The sequence below is a fragment of the Myodes glareolus genome, chromosome 9, assembly GCF_982192425.1.
Source record: "Myodes glareolus chromosome 9, mMyoGla1.1, whole genome shotgun sequence".
Classification (NCBI taxonomy): Eukaryota; Metazoa; Chordata; class Mammalia; order Rodentia; family Cricetidae; genus Myodes; species Myodes glareolus.
Window position 1 is genome coordinate 50,246,931 of NC_142034.1, and position 20,440 is coordinate 50,267,370.

At 36.5% G+C, this 20,440-nt stretch overlaps 1 protein-coding gene across 1 annotated transcript; it reads left to right on the forward strand.

Annotated features, from left to right (window-relative positions):
- The first annotated feature begins 14,547 nt into the window (after window positions 1-14,547).
- LOC125409244 (olfactory receptor 1468-like) lies at window positions 14,548-15,483 on the forward strand. The gene has a single exon (XM_048448055.3). It carries the CDS (start codon window positions 14,548-14,550, stop codon window positions 15,481-15,483), a length of 936 nt encoding a protein of 311 aa, XP_048304012.1.
- Window positions 15,484-20,440: the final 4,957 nt, after the last annotated feature.

The window sequence follows — 20,440 nt, forward strand, 5'->3', positions numbered from 1 at the left end:
ATTACACATTACATTTTAAATGAGTTACACAAACACAATACCTTAATCAAGAACAGAAATATACATATAATAAAACTGACCTTAAATTTATATCAATAAACCAAGATCCATACCAAAGCAAATTATTCATATTTATATCATATCCCCCTTTAAATGTAAGGAAACATTTAAAAGCAATATTTGAGAATATGGGCATAGTTCTGTCCATACTGCTTCCTGCTATTTGGGGGCACTGTTAATCAGGTCTTTCATGGTATATGCTGTGTGCTAGGTTCATCTCAGTGAGAAATTGAGTGGACTAATTTTTTGAGGGTGTTCACAATGACTTTCAGAGGATCATGCTCTATCAAACCACACCAGTCTGGAGGCAATCCACAGGTTCTCATCCTCTGTGGAAACAAGTGAAGAACCTCTTCCAAAGCAACATATCCTTAGACCCAAATTTGAAGGTCATGATACCTTTGTAATATACATGCTGGTTTAACTTAGCAGCCCATACAATGAAATATTTCTCTTTACTCAGCTCATTCACAATCAAAAAATTCAAAAATAACACAATAATATACATAACACAGACTCTCTGTGAATTTCCCATTTTTACATGGCTTATTTTTCTTTACTCCTTTTAATCTATGACTGTACCTTTTTTAAAACCATTTACTTCTTTTTATAACTCTCTATACTCTTTTTCTCTCTCCTAAGTCTATGTTTATTTATCTAACACTTTGACTCATCTGGATTTGTCTTTATCACATATCTTTAATTCGTTACTGTCCAGGAACACTTTTTAAAATGCTAAGCGCTTATTAAAACTTAAGCTGCACCATTACTTGGATAATATGGTACTGCCTGCTTGTCCTGTCCAGTTCAGTATGGCAGAGCCACTTGTGCCTCTGAGTCTTGCACACTGCCCCACTTCCAGGCACAGAGTCAGTGCAAGTTGCCACCAAGCAAGCCACAGCAGTCTGCTCATGAACTCCATCCAAATGCTTGGTTTCTCAAAAGAGTCAGTGTTTGTAATTGCAGCGCAGCCCATGGCTAGGACGCTGCCATTTTGAAACCATGTGACTGCTATTGCTAATCAGTAAGACCTCTCTTAAAGGAGCTGTGGCACACCACCAGTAAACAGCAAGAAGCTGTGTTAAACTCTGTATTTTATGTCTAGAATTAATCTCTCTTAGGTTTTTAAGAGGATTTTAGTTTGCAACATTGGAAAAAATATGTTGTAGGAGGGGACACTTGTCCATCCTGGCACTCCAGAACCAAAATCACTACCCAGAAACTATATTAATTAAAGATTTAAGGAGATTCAAGAAACCCATAATCTCATATGGCATGCATTCACCTTTTGTGAATCATATATCAAACTCATAGTCAACTTGTAAAACAATTATCCATCAAGACAGAAAAGACTAGGTTACAGAAGTTTTGAAGACTGGTCCCCAATTATAGTGGAGGACTTGGGGAAAAAAAGAAGGCTAAGACCATTTAATAACAAAGTAGGGCTAGAGGTTTGGAAATCTCCCAAGACTTCTGGGAGGGAGATAATGCTGATGTACAAAGGCAATCTTTATATGATGACTATGTCCTGGATTTATGATATACAGCTGCTTTTGAATACTTGGGACAGAATTAGAAAAATAAGAAAGAAAATTGAGTCATTTACTAAAGTTTTATAGGGCCCAAAGGAAACCTTCATGATTTACTTACAGAGATTGACTTTAGCAATAAGTAGAATGATAACAAATTCAGAAGCTAGGCAAATAATAATGAATTCTATGACTTTTGAAAATTCCAATGCACAATGAAAAGGGGTAATTAGGCCACTAAAGGCAAGATCAGCAGCCTTGAAGGAATAGATCTAAGACACAGTCAATATTGGATTTTATGAACATGATTATCCTTAGATCAGAAAGTTGATTTCCAGAGATTTGAAGAAAATTGAAATATCAAATATTTCTGTTACATTAAGCATGTTCACCTAAAAAGGGATTGTAAACAGGGCATTCAGAGAAACAATGTTTTTTTTTAAGAAGAATTCAATAGAATGCTTTCCCCTTCTGAATTATGCAGAAAGTGTGGTAAGGGAAGTCATTGACTAATGAATGTAGATCAACAAGGGACAGTCAAGGTAACCATTTGCATTGGGAAACATTTTGAGAGGACTCTTGTTGTAGGCCTCCAATGTCAAATTTGATTTGGTCATTTCCTATCATCATAGAGGGAAAACCTTCTGAGAAAAATTAAATAACCTAATGCGTATTATAAGAAACCTTACTTCTCTGGATGATTGAAAAGGTATAGAAGAGACTTCAGAGAGAAAAAAACAGTATTTATGCTATTTTGGGGATGGGTTTTGTTTTTTATCACACAGGAGAAAAAATATGGATACCATCAAAACTGATAAAGGTTCAATTTGAACAATAAGTACCTCTTAATTAGAAGAAATGGTAGTTCATCAAAAAACATGGTAGTTCAATCTAAATGAACCCATAAAACTAGCAAATGTTTTTCATTAATCAAATATAGCTTGCCAAAAGGTAACCTCCCGAAAATTAGGGTTGGGGAAGGGCTTCGTTTTTGCCTTTTCAAGAGAATAAAGTCATACAGCTAAGGAATCTGAAGAACACTGGACAAATGAGACACCTGAAGAAAATGGAAAAATCCAAACAAAATGTCCCCCAAAAAGAGGAAAGTGACGTAATGGTATTTCACATCTCATACAGTATAAAATTTCATAAATCTTCTCAAATATTTGTTTCTGCTGTTCTCTACAGACATGTAATGCAAATGATCTTTCTGTAATCCCAGTCTAGTTAAAGATTAAAGCTGTATTTGAAGTTGGAATGTTGCTCTCTTTTTTGCTAAATCCAAGCATGCTTGTTAAAGTAAAATGGAAAAATCCAAACAAAATGTCCCCCAAAAAGAGGAAATTGACGTAATGGTATTTCACATCTCATACAGTATAAAACTTCATAAATCTCAAATGTTTGTTTCTGCTGTTCTCTACAGACATGTAATGCAAATGATCTTTCTGTAATCCCAGTCTAGTTAAAGATTAAAGCTGGCTTTGAAGTTGGAATGTGGCTCTCTCCTTTGCTAAATCTAAGCATGCTTGTTAAAGTAAAATCCAAAATTTCTGTTTCATGTCACAAAAAACACCTGATACCTGACAGAATAAAAACAAAATTTAGGGACTATTGTAGTGCCACTCATAATACTTTGATTTTGTTTTCTTTCTTTAAAGTTTTTCATGGTATTTAAAAGTTATTTTAAAATTTATAAGAATAATATATATTAAATTTTGTCATGATATTAATATTTATATAGATTACTAACCAATTCTGTAATAAGCCTTCATCTTGTTTCCTTATACACGATTTCAGGTTTGAGTCTCTACCAGGTAACTAGAAATTTTAAGTTTTTGTACTCTGATTGACTATAACAAATATTGATTCTTTAACCTCGTTGAGATCTACTGTATATGATATTTAAAATGTTTCAGTTTTCTGCAGTGAATAAAGACCATGCCTAAATGCAACCTCTAAAGGATGATGAGGTCAGACAATGATGATTCCACTGGGACTATGAAAGCACCAATACTCTAAAAGAAAATACCACCAAAAGATCAACTTTGAACTACAAATTGCTCAGAACAATTTTGAGGTGACTAACTGAGATGATGTAGCCTCACAGACTACTCTAGCCAGGACTTGAGACAAGTCCTGTACTTTCTCATTACACAAAGACTAGACAACAAATGATGAAGCTACCTCTCCCAAGACTTGACAATTAATCAACATTTTTCTTTTAAGAATGCCATAAAGATACTTTTGCACCCATACAACACTAAATAGTTTTAGGAACATGATGTCCACATTCCTAAGAGGTGTAGTAGGTGGCTTTTGATATTTAATTGGGTTATGAATATTTGTCATTGTCTAGAGGTTAGTTATAAATTTTTATTGGTAATGGTTAAGTAAAAAATGAATAAAGAAGTTTAGATTCAGAGTCCTTGTTGTGAAAAGATAAAGGGATAAATATGGTATAAAGCTAGATCATTATGAAAGGAGGGATATATTAAATAGAATTTTAAAAGGTAGATTGTTGATTGTTGGATTTACTTTAAAACTAAAAAGCAATTACTTGTATTAAATATTTTACATTGATATAGATCTTTGTATATTAAAACAAATTTGAGATTAATTTTGTTAGAACATACTATACATCTCATTCAACAATGTAATGCAAATTTCTTGTTCTTGAAAGTTATTATTACCTACTAAATGGGATATAAAGAAATGACTAGTATTTAGTCATTACAATAAAACCTGTAGGCATATTAGGTATGTTTTTGAGGTCAAACAGAAATATTTTAGAGAGGTCATCATCAAACACTTCAGAGATCAACATAATATTGCATTTAAGATGTTTTAATATGGGTCTCCGTTTGTATCGCCATCCATCAGAGGGAACCTTCATCCGACGATGGATGGCGATGCAGACAGAGACCCACATTGGAGCACCGGACTGAGCCCCCCAAGGTCCAAATGAGGAGCAGAAGGGGAAGAACATGAAAAAGGAAATCAGGACCGCGAGGGGTGCGATCACCCACTGATACAAAGGGACTGATCTAAGGAGAGTTCACCAAGGCCAGTTGAACTGGGACTGAATGAGCACGTGTTCCAACCAGATTCTCTGAATGTGGCTGGCCCGGAGTCTTTCTGAAAAGCCATTGACAATGACACTGGGACTTGTTTCCTCTGCATATACTGGACTTTTGGGATCCAGTCTGTTTGGATACTCACCTTCCTGGACCTGGAGGGAGGGGGGAGGAACTTGAACTTCCCACAGGGCAGGAAACCCTGACTGCTCTTAGGGATGGAGAGGGAGGAGGAGAGGGAGTGGGGGGAGTGGGAGGGTGTTGGGAGGAGGGGCGGAAATGGAAACTTTTATAATTTAATAAACTTTGAAAAAAAAGATGTTTTAATAATATAGATTTTGCCTGGCAATCTTGTTTACTTCAAATATCCAGGAGAATAACTATATGATTTTCTTCAGGTTCACCTTCTTATTTAGCTTCTCTAGGATCATGAATTATAGGCTCAAAGACCTTTAATTATGACTAGAATCCACTTATGAGTGAGTACATACCATATTCCTCTTTTTGGGACTGGGTTACCTCACTCAGTAAAGTGTTTTCTATTTCCATCCATTTGCATGCAAAACTCAAGATGTCATTGTTTTTTACAACTGAGTAAAACTCTGATGTATATATGTTCCACACCTTCTTTAACCATTCTTCTATTGAGGGGCACCTAGGTTGTTTCCAGGTTCTGGCTATTACAATTAGTGCTGCTATGAACATAGTTGAACAAATGCTTTTGTAGTATGTTAGGGCATCTCTTGGGAATATTCCCAAGAGTGGAATTGCTGGGTCCTGAGGGAGGTTGACTCCCAGTTTCCTGAGAAACCGCCACACTTGGGGGCAGAGGGGAGTGGGGGAGTGGGGGAGTTGGGGGTGGATGTAGGGGAGTTGGTAGAGGGAAGGGAAAAGGGGAGGATTCGGGATAGTTTGGGGGAATAGGATGGGTAGGATGGAGGAAGGATGGATATGGGAGCAGGGAAGTATATATCTCAACTAAGGGAGCCATTTTAGGGTTTGCAAGAGACTTGATTCTGGAGGGGTTCCCAGGCCCAAGGAGAGATCCCCAGATTGTTCCCTGAGCAGCAGAGGAGAGGGTGCATGAACTGGCCTCGTCCCATAACCATACTGATGAATATTTTGCATATCACCATAGAACCTTCATCTGGAGATGGATGGAGATAGAGACAGAGTCCCACATTGGAGCACTGAACTTAGCTCCCTAAATCCAAATGAGGAGCAGAAGGAGGGAGAACATGAGCAAGGAAGTCAGGACCAAGAGGGGTGCGTCCACCCACTGAGACGGTGGAACTGATCTAATGGGAGCTCACCAAGGCCAGCTGGACTGGGAGCGAAGGAGCATGTGATCAAAATGGACACTCTGAATGTGGCTGGCAATGAAGGCTGACTGAGAAGCCAAGGACAATGGCACTGGGATTTTATTCTACTGCATGGATTGACTTTGTGGGAGCCTGGTTTGTTTGGATGTTCACCTTTAAAGACCTGTATGGATGGAGGAGGACCTTGGACTTCCCACGGGGCAGAGAACCCTGACTGCTCTTAAGACTAGAGAGAGGGGGAGGTGGAGAGGGGGAGGGGAAAGGGAGGCAGGGAAGGGTGGAAATTTTTAATAAATAATATAGGTTTTTTCTTTTTTATGACAATGTGACAGGTCTGCTCCTGGCAGCATGAATCTACTTCAGAGGAATAATGGGCATCAAAAATACTCCACACAGAGTTTATTTTCTTTGCGGCAAAAGTAAACCACTGGACAAGAAAGTGCCTGTCTCTCACTGTTGAAAGTATACTGCACAAAAGGGACAAACATGATACAAAGATAGGACTGCTGAGCTTTGCCAAAACAAGGTAGGACAGCCATTCAGAATATCCTGCTTCACAGAGAGGTCTGTCAGATATGCTAGGCCTGTAGACTGAAGATAGATACCCCCAAAGTTTCAGAGGAATGTCTGTCCAGGCATCTTGTTGTTTCTGTCATTTCTCACATTTTTGTGAAAATTACTTGCTTGGACTGCCTGCTTATTCAGTTAATATCGTTTCCTTCTTGAGTCTCTGAGGGATTTAAAGAATAGATAGTTATAATTACAGTTTTCCTTGTTCACCAGACTCAGAAAAAAATCTCACTAAAGATGTACAATGTGTATGAGGTTGAAAGACATCAAAAGTTAACTTTGTAAAAGACAAAGGATCTATACAATATTAAGAGAAACCTCATAAGTGGATACTATCTGTGTAACAAAGGATAATGAACCTATAGCCCACAACCCTAGAGAAGTTAAGCAACCCTAGTGAACCCTAAAAGAAATATATAGAGATACTTCTGAGAAGAGGAAATAGACAAGATCTCCTGAGAAAAATGGGAGAATGGTGGGTGGGGAGAGAAGGCAGGGGGAAGGAGAAGAGGAGGAAAGAAGGGGAGGGGGAAAACACTTGAGGGAATAGGATAGTCAAGATTGGAGAAGGACAGATATGGAGTGTAAAAGAAGAGATATTTTGATTGAGGGAGCCATTGTGGGGCTAACAAGAAACCTAACACTAGAGAAATTCCCAGGAATCCACAAGGATGATCCCAGCTAAAACCCTAAGCAAAAGTAGAGAGGGTGCTTGAATTGGTCTTGCCTTGCAGTCAGATTGATGAATATCTTAAATGTCACCAGAGAACCTTCATCTAGCAACTGATGGAGACAGAGGCAGAGACCCACAACAGAACACTTGGCTGAGCTGCCAAAGATCAGTTGAAGAGTGGGAGGAGTGAGAATATAAGCAAAGAGGTTAAGATCATAATAGGGATACCCACTAAAACAGCTTATGTAAGCTAATGGGAGCTCACAATCTTTGACCACATAGGGAAGGAACCAGCATAGTACCAAACTAGACCCATTAAATGTGGGGTAGATTGCATCATTATGGACAGTGGACTTGACAAATGCATTAAGTTGTATATAAATTGTATGGGGCTTAAAATCAGATTAAACAGCATTATGATTTAAATTACTTTGTATGATTATCCAGGTCTGGGCATCCGGGAAACCAAGGTGCAGCCTCCATTTACAAATGGCACCAACGAGGGTAAACTACATTCACATAAAAACCTGAAAAATCCTGAGAAGTGATTCTAGACGTAAAATAACATAATTAAGTATGAGTTATTGGTATAAGCACTTTTTTAGATAGGCTGTGCTTGCTGGTGTCAAGCAGAGGTGTGACATCTTTAAGAGTTGGCTTCCTGGTTCATGATGCTGGCATGAATAGTTCTGACTCTTTCTGAAGTTTCTGTAACGGAGCACTTGAATGAGATTTGTGAATAGCACACTACAGGTTGTTTAATGGCAACATAAACCCATTGTGTTCCTGGAGCTGGGGTGGTGAGCATGGCTTGGAGAGGCAGTGAACATATCTCCACCATGTTGGACTGGGCAGAACCAACAGACAAAGCCACAGTGATAATCCTAGCCATGACTTGTTAGCATTAAAAAAAAACTCTCCTGGTAGAAAATGATTACAGGTGCACAATAAGACAAATTCAAACCAAAAAGACCTCTGAATGGGTAAATGAGCATGAGCTTAAGAGAGAGAGAAGAAAGAGTGCAGATACTCATAGATCAAAGGAGTAAAGATAATATAATAAATATTTAAAAAGTAATAGAGTAAAATAAATAAATACAAAAAATATGCAAGAGTCTGAATTATGTATATTATTGTGTTTTCTTTAAATTTTTTTCTGTGAATGAGTTAACTATAAAGAGACATTTCATTGTATGGGCTGCTAAGCAAAACCAAGATATATATTTTAAAGGTATCATGACTTCAAAATTGGCATCTAATGATATGTTACTTTGGAAAAAAAGGTTCTTCTTTTGTTTTCACAGAGGATGAGAATTGTGGATCTTTTCCATACTCATGTGGTTTGATGGAATAACACTCCCAAAAAGGTCTCCATGAAACCTAAAAATACTTCAGCTAACAAACAGCAAAATGCAGTTTAGAGAAAACTGTACCCAAATTCCCAAAATTATTGTCTATAAATTTTTGTTTTCATTGAAAAGGGGTTGGTCATAAATGATTAAATGGCCACAGTCAATCTATCTAAAAAGTGTGTAGATACGATATAGAGATGAATACTTTGCATTGAAATAGATTTTGATCTGTTGATACAACTTTAAGGGTGATTTTGTTTCATTGTGCGTATGTATTTCTACTCTTGTTTAAGGTATTGTGTTTATGCAGATCATTTAAAATGTAATGTATAGTTAAGAAATGCAGATTAATAGATAACCATCTGTAACAATCAAACTTTTAATACATTAGATAGATATACAAATAACATTTTCTAGAAATACAGAGATAAGTTAGATAGATAATCTTCAACACTTCAAAGACCAACAGAATATGGCATTTACAAGGTTTTAAGAACTTGGACTTTCTTTGACAGTGAGATATGCCTGATTCCAGCATCATCAATTACTTCAGAGAGGTGGATGCACACTGAAGAAACTTATTATGGAATTTTCTTTCAATGTGACAAGGGTAGGCCTTTGGTCAAGAAACTGCTCTTGCCTGGACTGCTTGATAGTATGATGAACTGGACATGCAGGACCCACATAAAAGTGACTGCTAAACATTCCAAAAGATGGGATGGTTCTTCAGGGTTCCTGCCTCACAGAGGAAACTGCCATATATTCTGTAGGACATAGAAGAGAGTGACTGACAGACTGCCAATATAGGCAAAACAGTCTTTCAAATTTCCTGCTTCATGGAAAAGTATGCCAGACACTATGGGCTTGCAGACTAAATATGGATGCTCCAATGTTACAGGAGAATTTTGGGTAGAGAGTATCTGGAAGGAGTTGGAGGAGAAACAAGAATGATCAAAATAAATTGCATGAAGCTTTTCAATTAAATAAAAGGAGAAAAAGAAAAAAGAAATAAATGAAAAAAATCACTGACTATTGCATCAAGGACTTCATCATGAAACAATTAATCTTCTCTGGGAAAAAATAGGGAATACATTAACGCTTGTACTGGCTTTGTTTGGAACCTATTCTCTTTGGATGAATATCTCACACAGCTTAGATATAGTAGGGAGGACTATATAGTAGGGAGGACCTTCCCCAAAGCAATTTGCCTTACCCTCTCTGAGAAGTGGATGGGGAGTGTGATGTGGGGGTTGTGGAACAAATGGGAGGAGGGGACAGAGTGGGAACTAGGATTGGCATTCAAAATGAAAACAGTTTGTTTTCCTTTAAAAAAAATAAAAAAGAGTATTATAAATGAGGTACTGGTAGCTTGTTAAATTGACAAGAGGTACTTATTATTTTCACGTTCAAAACTATAAGTAAATCATCTCAAAGAATCCAATACGTTTAGACAAATAAGGATCAAGATTCCCTGGAATAGAAAATTTATGTTTTATTATCATGAACAGACCTTCGTCAAATAAATGACTACTAAATTCAGGACTACAAGGAAGGAAGGAAATACAAACACCAACAATGTTCTCAGGATTGATGGTAAAGCCATAGAGCAGGGGATTAGGAATTGATCTCACATATATGGAAATGGGTTAGGATAATGGGGACAGAAAGAACAATTATGGTTTTCATAGAAAAGTAAAAAGATAAAATGAGTTAACATACATAAGATCCTGGACTATTTTTCTATTGGTTTGAGGAAACATTAAACATGTCATTTTCTTGCCACATTTCTTAACTTCTTTGGTAAACTTTTTTGACTAATGAAGTTTAAATTTTTTCATGAGGTTATTTATGTCCTAAATTATTTTACAAGTAGTCAGTCATGCTGAATTGAGATGCTGTATTTGGTAGCCATCCAATGTGGGTGATATTCTATGACCTTATCCTACATAAAAAATACTATTGGATAGACTGGAGACATGGCTCCATAATTAAAGGCTAAGCTCACAATGAAAACTTCCAAAACTATTCATGGCAACTTGTATAAATTTTTGTTGTTTGAGACATTTAAGTCATTAGCAATGGAAATAATGCCTGATAACTTGGGGTGTATTTCTAGTCAGTTTCTTCATTTTTCCCTCTAACAAATTAGGTTCCAATCAAACAAAAGCCTGTTCTCTACTTGAACAGTCAATGGATAGGCATCTTACTATTTTTTTGTTTTCTTGTGGGTGCTATAAGTTTGTTTTGTTTGTTCTCGTTATTTAAATCTTAAGATCCCTTAAGTAGAGAAAGGATTGATCAGTGACTATAAATGTTCTTCACTAGAGATTCCTGAATTAAATTGGTCCTAGAGAGGTCCTGGCTAATTAAAATGTCTATAATGAGTAATGCCAGATCTGGACTCCTAAGGGATGCAGGGCCTCCAAGACCCAGAAATTCCTATAGGGTGGTGTGAGAAGAGAGAGGCAGATAGGCAATAAGTAAAGATGTCACTAGTTCCTGGGCCTGTAAATAAAATAAAGTTGGGCAGGATCCTGAGATAGAAACTTTGACTCAGCCTCAGAAGATCTGAATAAATTCACGAAAATGGGTTGGTGACTTGCTCTCAATCCAAATGATTTTCCAAGGTCATACAGAACAGTTTTAGAGGTATGAAAACATTCTTCTTTTCTCTGTCTCCCAAGACATCATCACACAAAGAAAGTATTCATTTTATGGTCATCATATAAGTGCTTTAATATTGATAGGTTCATTATAATTACTCATTCTGTAATTTTCTCTCAATATTATACCATTTCAATACGAGAGCAGTGCTGTGAGATGGAGTTCTATGCTCTGGTGCTGAATGGTTATTTATGATACATTGATCTGTGGGGTATTAGAAAACTCTGAATAATGTCCTACCAAAGGTGAAGATTAGTTTTGTTGCACAAGTTCACAAATCTGTGATACTAAAGCACAGATAACATCTGTGACTGCTCCTAAGTGCCATCTATCAAGGAAGACATTGATATCTTGCAGGTGATCATGCAAAAGTACAAGAAAAGTTACTCATTCAAACTCAGTGCTTCTACAGAATCTAAGAAAATGTGCACTTGTACCAGATGTTATCACTTGGAATTTTTGTGCTGTTTAATTTCTGAATGGTGGTCTGAATACCTAAAGATGGTATGATGTCCATTGGCCCATCAATGATAACAGTTGATAGAAATTTTAATGACTTCTGATCTTTTCACGCATGCCTACCTAGACAAAGGTACTGTTCATTTACAGGAAAAGGATAAAATGGGCATGGAGGTATATATCTATAATACCAGTGCCCAAGAAGCAGAGGCAGAAATGCTGCATGTCTTGGAACTATAAGTGGAGCAGCTTTAAATATAGACCATGATATTTTTGCTACATGTTTTCCTTCTCTACAGTGCTAATCCACAATGTCTAAGTGTGCAAACTCTAAATTCATCTGTGTTGAACACTGTCAGTCTATGAAGATGCAAACATTCAGACTTGGGTGTAGCATTTTGAGAAACTTGATTAGACCTCTTCATGATTCTCCTCTTTTGTTACCTTTGAGACATGATAGGTTCATTAGCCAGGGTTGTACATAAATGCAGAATGTGTGAGTGAGTGTTGTGTGTATGTGTGTATGTGAGCTTAGTACACAGACTTCCCAGTGTTAAAGGCTGATAAGACCAAAATATGAAGAACTGTCTAGAATATTGAAGTCCCTGAGAAGAGTGGAGGCTACAGACTTGTATCTAAGGCAGAATAGTAAAACCCTTCTACTTCAATGAACTGTCTTTTGTCTAAGTTTTTTATCTGATTGCATGATGATCATTACCTTATGAAGTATTACTTCCTTTACTCAAAGTCTAGAGATTAAATGACATTTTAGACTACCTTCATAGCAAATAGTATTTTTTAAAATGTAACCTCAGGCTTAACTAACTTGATGCATAAATTAACCATCTCATACTATATAGACAACTGAGGAATAACTCAAGTGAAGAGCATAACTAACTTTGTCGTTTCTTTTTTTATACTTCACAAAAAATATCATATCTGTATACTGTACCAATATCATTGACATTTTGTAGATTAAAGCATATGAATATGACTCGGAGTTATCAGGATTACTGAGGTGTGATAAAAATGACTAACGTTAGTGCTGTAGAAATTCAACATTATATCTATGACACTCATTACAGAGTATAAAATTCAGGATAACTGACCAGTGTTTCAGTTATAATTAGGATTTTTTATCTATATATTTAAAGAAATTTGTAACAGTTTGAGAATCAGCTAACAAATGCTCACTGCCCAAATTCATGCAATGGGACAGGTACTGATCCTAGTTGGAGATTAGGAATGAATGTAAATGAACAAATGAAATAAACTCATGTATGAATTTTCATGCATATAGTTTACAATTAATGGGAAGATAACTTAAAGTGGTGATCAAAGTATTAAGTGCAAGGAATATGTATAGGATGCAAAGGAACATGGGTGAAGGATTTACTTGGTATGAGGAGATAGGGTAAATTTATCTGTATATGTGATAAACAATATCCCTTACATATGAATAAGCATGAATCAAATAAAGAAGAAAGAGCAGTAAGGAAGTAATAGATAAGTGGAGGAGAAACTCTAAGATTTGGGGGTGACGAGTTTTAACACAGCATTAACAAAGAGAGAAATCTAAGTGCCAATGTAAGTTCTTATATGTAAAAACATATAAGGAAGGATATACATTGGGTGTACATGAAATAATGAGACAGCATTAGTGTCCAGATAATAAAATGATGTTTGTGTCCCTTACAGGAGTTTTGTCCTTATCCTCAGAACAACAGTGGTAATGTGAAGAATAAATCAGATGAGAGATAATGGAACTCTATGTTAGAATTCTACTGTGTAAATGAGGCATGTTGAAGGAGAAGGGAATGGTCAGGAGACATGAGAATGTGAAGATGAACTGACTCTGCTTCTGTATTCCAGTAAAGACAAGATGTGATCCTCATATACAGATATAATATCACAGAAAGTGATAGATTAAATAGGAGGTGGATGAAGATGGATTCTGTATTATGTGAGTATTAAGAGCAGTTCAAGGTAAGGAAAAAAGAATGGAGGGCTGGAGAGATGGCTCAGAGGGTAAGAGCACTGACTGCTCTTCCAGAGGTCCTGAGTTCAATTCCTAACAACCACATGGTGGCTCACAAACATCTGTAATGGGGTCTGGTGTCCTCTTCTGGCCAGCAAACAGACAGACAGAACATTGTATACATAATAAATAAATAAAATCAAAATAAGAAAAAGAAAAAAGAATGGATCCAAATTCACAGATTTCTGACTCAAATTTAATTTCTTTCACTGTAGTATGGGACACTGGAGAAGAAGGAATGCTTTAGAAGAAAACAAAGTGAAAACATGACTCTTATACAGGGCTTTTGAGCTACTGATGCCTCTCATGCATGCAATGGAGGGAGGATTAGTGAACAATGGAGCAGAAATCTGTATATTACAGAGACATGGATATCTGAGATTGAAATGGTAATCTAAGGTGCTAGAGTATATGACCTGCTTTTGAAATTTAGTAAAATTAGGATGTTAAAGCTCATCCAAATTCCTCAGGAACATCAATATACAATATAACCTAGAACAAAGTATAAATAAACAAACTACAATTGCCTATGATGTGCAGACAGCAGGAGAGAGAAGCATTAGTCCATTTAGTATCTCTGTAGAAATACATAGAACTGTCTATGAAACCATGTAAAATAGAAATCTGCTAAAGAGAAATTGAGAAAAATCATTGGTGATTGTAATTATTGGAATTTGAGATTATAAATACGATAATTATCAGATACAATGCTGTAGAATGTACGTTGTGGAAACATGTTCATTTTTATTTTGAATTGTAAGGGACACTGATATTTTCCCATTAGGATACTGGTGATGAAAATTATAATGAGCAATCAAACTGTCATCTCCCAGTTCCTCCTTCTGGGCCTGCATATCCCACCAGAGCACCAGCAACTGTTCTATGCCCTGTTCCTGGCCATGTACCTCACCACCGTCCTGGGAAACCTCATCATTATCATCCTCATTCTTCTGGACTCCCATCTGCACACACCCATGTACTTCTTTCTCAGTAATTTGTCCTTCTCTGACCTCTGCTTTTCCTGTGTCACAATGCCCAAATTGCTGCAGAACATGCAGAGCCAAGTACCATCCATCCCCTATGAAGGCTGTCTGACACAAATGTGCTTTATAATAGATTTTGGAGGCATGGAAAATTTCATTCTTGTAGTCATGGCCTATGACCGCTATGTGGCCATCTGCTTCCCCCTTTACTATACCAATATCATGAGCCCCAAACTCTGTGTGTGTCTGATGATGTTGTGCTGGATGTTGGCCACATTCCATGCCATGCTGCACACCCTACTCCTAGCTAGATTGTCATTCTGTAAGGACAATGTGATCCCCCACTTTTTCTGTGACATATCTGCCCTGCTCAAGTTGGCCTGCTCTGATACTTATATTAATGAACTAATGATATTTATCACAGGAGGGATTTTCAGTGTCATCCCATTCTCACTCATTATTGTGTCCTATGTGCAAATTGTCTGCTCCATCCTAAAGGTTTCATCTGCTCGGGTTATCCACAAGGTCTTCTCCACCTGTGGCTCCCACCTGTCTGTGGTATCATTGTTCTATGGGACAATTATTGGTCTCTACATATTTCCATCAGCTAATAAAGATACCATAAAGGATACTATCATGGCCATGATGTATACAGTGGTGACTCCCATGCTGAACCCCTTCATCTACAGCCTGAGGAATAGAGACATTAAAGAGGCCCTGATAAGAGTCCTTTGCAAGAAGAAAATCTCCTTAAAATGACATCACTAGGATTTTTACTTAAATTTATCTACTAAATATGTTGTTATTTATATTAAAATTGTATCTTTGAAATGAGATAAGCATTCAGTAGCATACTACATAATATTTCCACAACAAACAGAAGTTTTTCACTTTAATAATTAAGTTAGGGAATGGGACCTTACTCAGTTACTCAGTGAAGTCATCCTCTGTCTTTTATGTGTGATTCTAGAAAATCATTAGGTAAGAACCACTGTTTTATCATTCTTTACATTATTGTTATTTAAAGGCTTGTGATTTTTATTGACATTTCTGTATTGATAGCAGTATAATTTATAAATATGAATAAATGATACATAATAATTCCATGTTGACTTTCAGTAATCATTTTCTGTTTATTTATTCTTCTCTCATGTTAGTACATTCTATTTTTTTCTTCTGTTAGGTGCAGTGTGTAGTTTAATGTTGAGATCTTTGATCTACTTTGTTTGAGCCTTCTGCCAGGTGATAAATATGGATCTATGTGCTTTTTTCTGCATACTGGCATCCAGTTAGATCATCACCATTTGTTGAAGATGTTTTCTTTTTCTTTTGTATATTTCTGACATCTTTATCATAACTCAGTTGTCCACAAGTATGTCTATTTTTATCTGGAACTTTGGTTCTACTCAGTTGATCAACATGTCTCTTTTTATGCTGACACCATGTGGGTCTTAGTACTATAGCTCAGTAGTAGAGGTTGAAATCAGTTATGGAGATGCCTTCAGATCATCTTTTATTTTTCAGGACTGTTCTAGATATCCTGGCTTTTTTGTTGTTGTTATTGTTTTCCCATGTTAAACTGAGTATTGTCCTTTCAAGGTCTGTAAAGGATTGTGTTGGCATTTTGATAGGGATTGCTTCTGGTAGAATGACCATTTTTCACTACAATAATTCTACCAATCAATGAGCATAGTAGATATTTCCATTTTGTTACACCTTCTACAATTTCATTCCTCAAAGACTTGAAGTTTTTGTCATACAAAACTTGGACTTGCTTGGTTAGGCTTACCCCAAGATATTTTATATTGTTTGTGGTTATCATGAAGGGTGTTACTTGACTTCTTTCTCAGTCTCTTTGTCATTTTTATTTATGACATTACAGAATTTTTGAGTTAATCTGTATATAGTCACATTGCTTAAGGTGTTTATTAGTTATATGAGTTCCATGGTATAATTTTTGCTGTTGTTCATGTATACTATCATATCATCTGCAAATAATGATACTTTAACCACTTCATTTCCAATTTGTATCCTCTTGATCTCCTGTAGTTGTCTTATTGCTCTAACCAAAACTTCAAGTATACAATACTGACAAGATATGGAGAGAGTAGACACCCTTGTCTTGTTCCTAATTTCAGTGGAATTGCTTTGAGTTTCTCTCGGTTTAATTTGATGTTACCTATAGGCTTTCTGTAAATTACCTTTATTATTTTAGGTAAGTCCCCTGTATCACTGATATCACCAAAACATTTAAAAGGTTTTGGGTGCATCTAATAGGGTGATTACATAGGTTTTTCTTTCAGATTGTTTCTGCAGTGAATTACTTTCACAGATTTTCATATTTTGAACCATCTCTACATCTTTTACATGAAGCTTACTTTGCCATGAGGGATTGTAGCATTCTGCTCCAACACAGTCATCTGGCATTCCAAGATTGAGGAGATATTAAGGCTAAAAAAATGTCAGGTGAAAGAAACTGAGACAGAAAATGTAGAATAGAATTGGGAGGTCTGTTTGGTAATGTCAAAACAGTCAAACAGACCAGAGTCTGTTTCAGAAGTTGCTTTTATACAGATTAATAGAAGAATACAGAACAAAGAGCAATACAATGAACTAACCAAATTCCTGCACTGTGCTTGGGAGAAAGCACAAGCAGATGCATATCTCTTGTGTGTGTGTGTGTGTGTGTGTGTGTGTGTGTGTGTGTGTGTGTGTGTGTGTGTGTAACCCATTATCTGATAGTCTATGGGGGTAATAATTACAGTCCTGGAACCTACTAGGCTGGGGAGTTGCTGATTTAAAGGATATATATGATTGGGAATGTTTGTAATGGGTGGTGCAAGGAAAAACAATGTAAAACAAGAGAGAAGATTGAAGAAAGAAGAAAAAAGAAATATGGACAAACAATTCCCATTGTGGGTAGATTTCTTTACCCTCAGATTTTTAGATATCTTTAGCTCATCCAGGGGTCTTTAGTTGAACCCTGAATAGAAGTCTTAAAGACTGGAACTTTCATGGCTCCCATTAGTCATCTTACTTGATTTATTCTTTTATGAATATAAAGTGTTCTTCCTTGTCTCTTTTGATTGATTTTGGTTTGGTCTATTTTGTTAGATATTAAACTGTGAAATTATCTTGCTTCTTAGGTCAATTTGCTTGAAAAACCTATTTCCAATGCTTTACTGTGATGTAATGTCTATCTTTGATGTTGAGCTGTATTTCTTCTATGCAGAACAAGAATGAATCCTGTTTTTGCATACACTCTGAAAATCTGTTTATTCTTATTGGAGAATTGAATGCATTGATATTGAGAGGTATCAATGACCAATAATTTTTAATTCCATTATTTTCTTATTGGTGGTAGAAGTAGTAATGTGTGTGTGTGTGTATATGTGTGTGTGTGGTTGTGTCTGCATATCTGTGTGTCTCTGTATGTCTCTGTGTCTCTGTGATTTTGGTGGTATGAGATTATTTATTTCCTGTGATTTTAATAATATAGTTTATCTCCTTGGGTTGGAGCTTTCTTTCTAGTATGTTCTGTGGTGATAAATTTGCAAATACATATTGATTAAAAATTGCTCAGGTATAGTAGTCTAGACAGTTATCTCTGATCTCCAGAGTCTGCAGCATATCTATACATGTACTTATGACTTCTGGAGTTTCCATTGAGAAGTTGTGTGCAATTGCAAAAGGTCTGCCTTTATATATTACTTAGCCTTTTCCCCTGGAGTCTTTGTTCCATATGTTTAGTGTTTTGATTACTATTCGTTGATGGGACATTCTTTTCTGTTCTAATCAGTAACCTTTTTCTAATGATTCTTATTGTTCTTTCTAAACTATTTTTTGCATTATTTCATCTCTTAATATTCTCTTTTTTTTTCGTTGTTGTCTTTTCTGTCTTGGCCTGACCCTGAACAAATTTTTGTAACCCTATTACATAGCAATGGTATTTGTGGTATTTTTCTTTTCCTGAAATTATTAGCCAGCAGCCCTTAATTGTTGTCAGCATTTCTGTCCTCCTGGTCCCCAAGCCATTTAGTTCCATGAAAATCACACAGAGGTCTACAAAGTTATAAACTGATTGGCCCATTAGCTCAGGCTTCTTATTAACTCTTATAATTTATATTAGCCAATTATTCTTCTCTATGTTAGCCATGTGGCTCAGTACCTTGTTAAACACAGAAGTCACATCTTGCTTCTTCCCAGAATTCTCCTGTTCTCATTGACCCACCTCTACTTCCTGTCTGGTTGTCTCACTTATACTTCCTGCTACTGGCCAATCAGCATTTATTCAAAATATAATTGACAGAATATAGACCATTTTCCCACACCACTTCCCCCTCTTTTTAAACAAAGGAAAATATCCACACTTCATTTTGGGGGAATGTGGGTGTAGTTTTTGAGGCTACTTCCTGCTGGTTGGGGGCACTGATAATCTTATGGGGACCTAAAAATATTTATAATTATGATCAAGTCCTGACTGTAGTATCCTGTGAGGCTTGATCATCTCAGGCAGTATCTTGAATCTGTTCTCGATGTAGAACTCTGACATCTGGGCCATCTGTTCCTATCAGAAATTTCTCAGATGGTCTTCCTTGATCAAACCTGATTTTTCTTAACTCAGAATGAATGCACACCCTCTTACTTACTGTGGAAACAAAAGCAAATCCTCTTCTCCACAGTAACATACATTTTGACTATAATTTTGAAGACAAGGTATTTTCAAAATGTCTATCTTGGATTAACTCAGCAGTATTTATAAATAAATATATCTTGGCAGTTGTTGCTCTTTCCTCAGCATTCAAAAAATTCAAAGAGAACATAATAACATACAGTATCTACACTCTCTGTGTATTTTTTCATTTTTACATGGCTTTATTTTAACATCTATTTCTTTTATTTTTATTTTTAATTTTTGGATGTTTGAGACAGAATTTCTCTGTCCTGGAGTTAACTCTGTAGACCAGGCTGTCCTTAAACTCAGAGATCTGCCCTGTCTCTGCCTCCCAAGTGCTGGGTTAAAGGTGTGTGCCACCACACCTTGAATTTTCAGAGATCAGTCTGCCTCTGACTCTCAAGTGTTCGGATTAAAAGTATGTGCCATCATACCTTGATCTCACAGAGGTCTGCCTTCCTCTGTCTCCCAAGTGTTGGTATTAAAGGTATGTACCACCACACCCAACTACTCTCTTTCTTTTTTATTTTAAGGACTTTAACCTTTTCTTTATTCTCCCAAGCATATATTTTTAATACACTGTAAAACATTTAGAGTTCATTGTCTTTGAATCTCTCTTTAATATTTATCTCTCCTTTTCTCTGACCATATTAGTTTTTAATTTGCTAAGCAATATGGGTAGGAGGGTTAAAGCTGTGGCTTTGACAGCTGGATCCAGCCCATTCCTTAGCTTTCTGAGATTCCAGATTCATGGGGGAGGTACCAGCCAGAGCCATGTTTATTGCCACAACTCTATGGCATTTCAAGATCCCTGCCAGCAAGTAAGCCACTGCAGTGTGCTCACAAACCACAATCAAATGCTCCATAGTCAGACAACCTGCCTGAAGAAGTCAGAGCTTGCCCTGGCAGGATATCCCAGAAAACCAGCATTTTAAAACAGCATGGCTTTTTTCCTGCTATGACTGAAAACCAAGAAGCATATGATCAGATTTTTATTAACACCATTTAAGTGTTTTGTGTCAGGCCCTTAAAAGAGCTGCA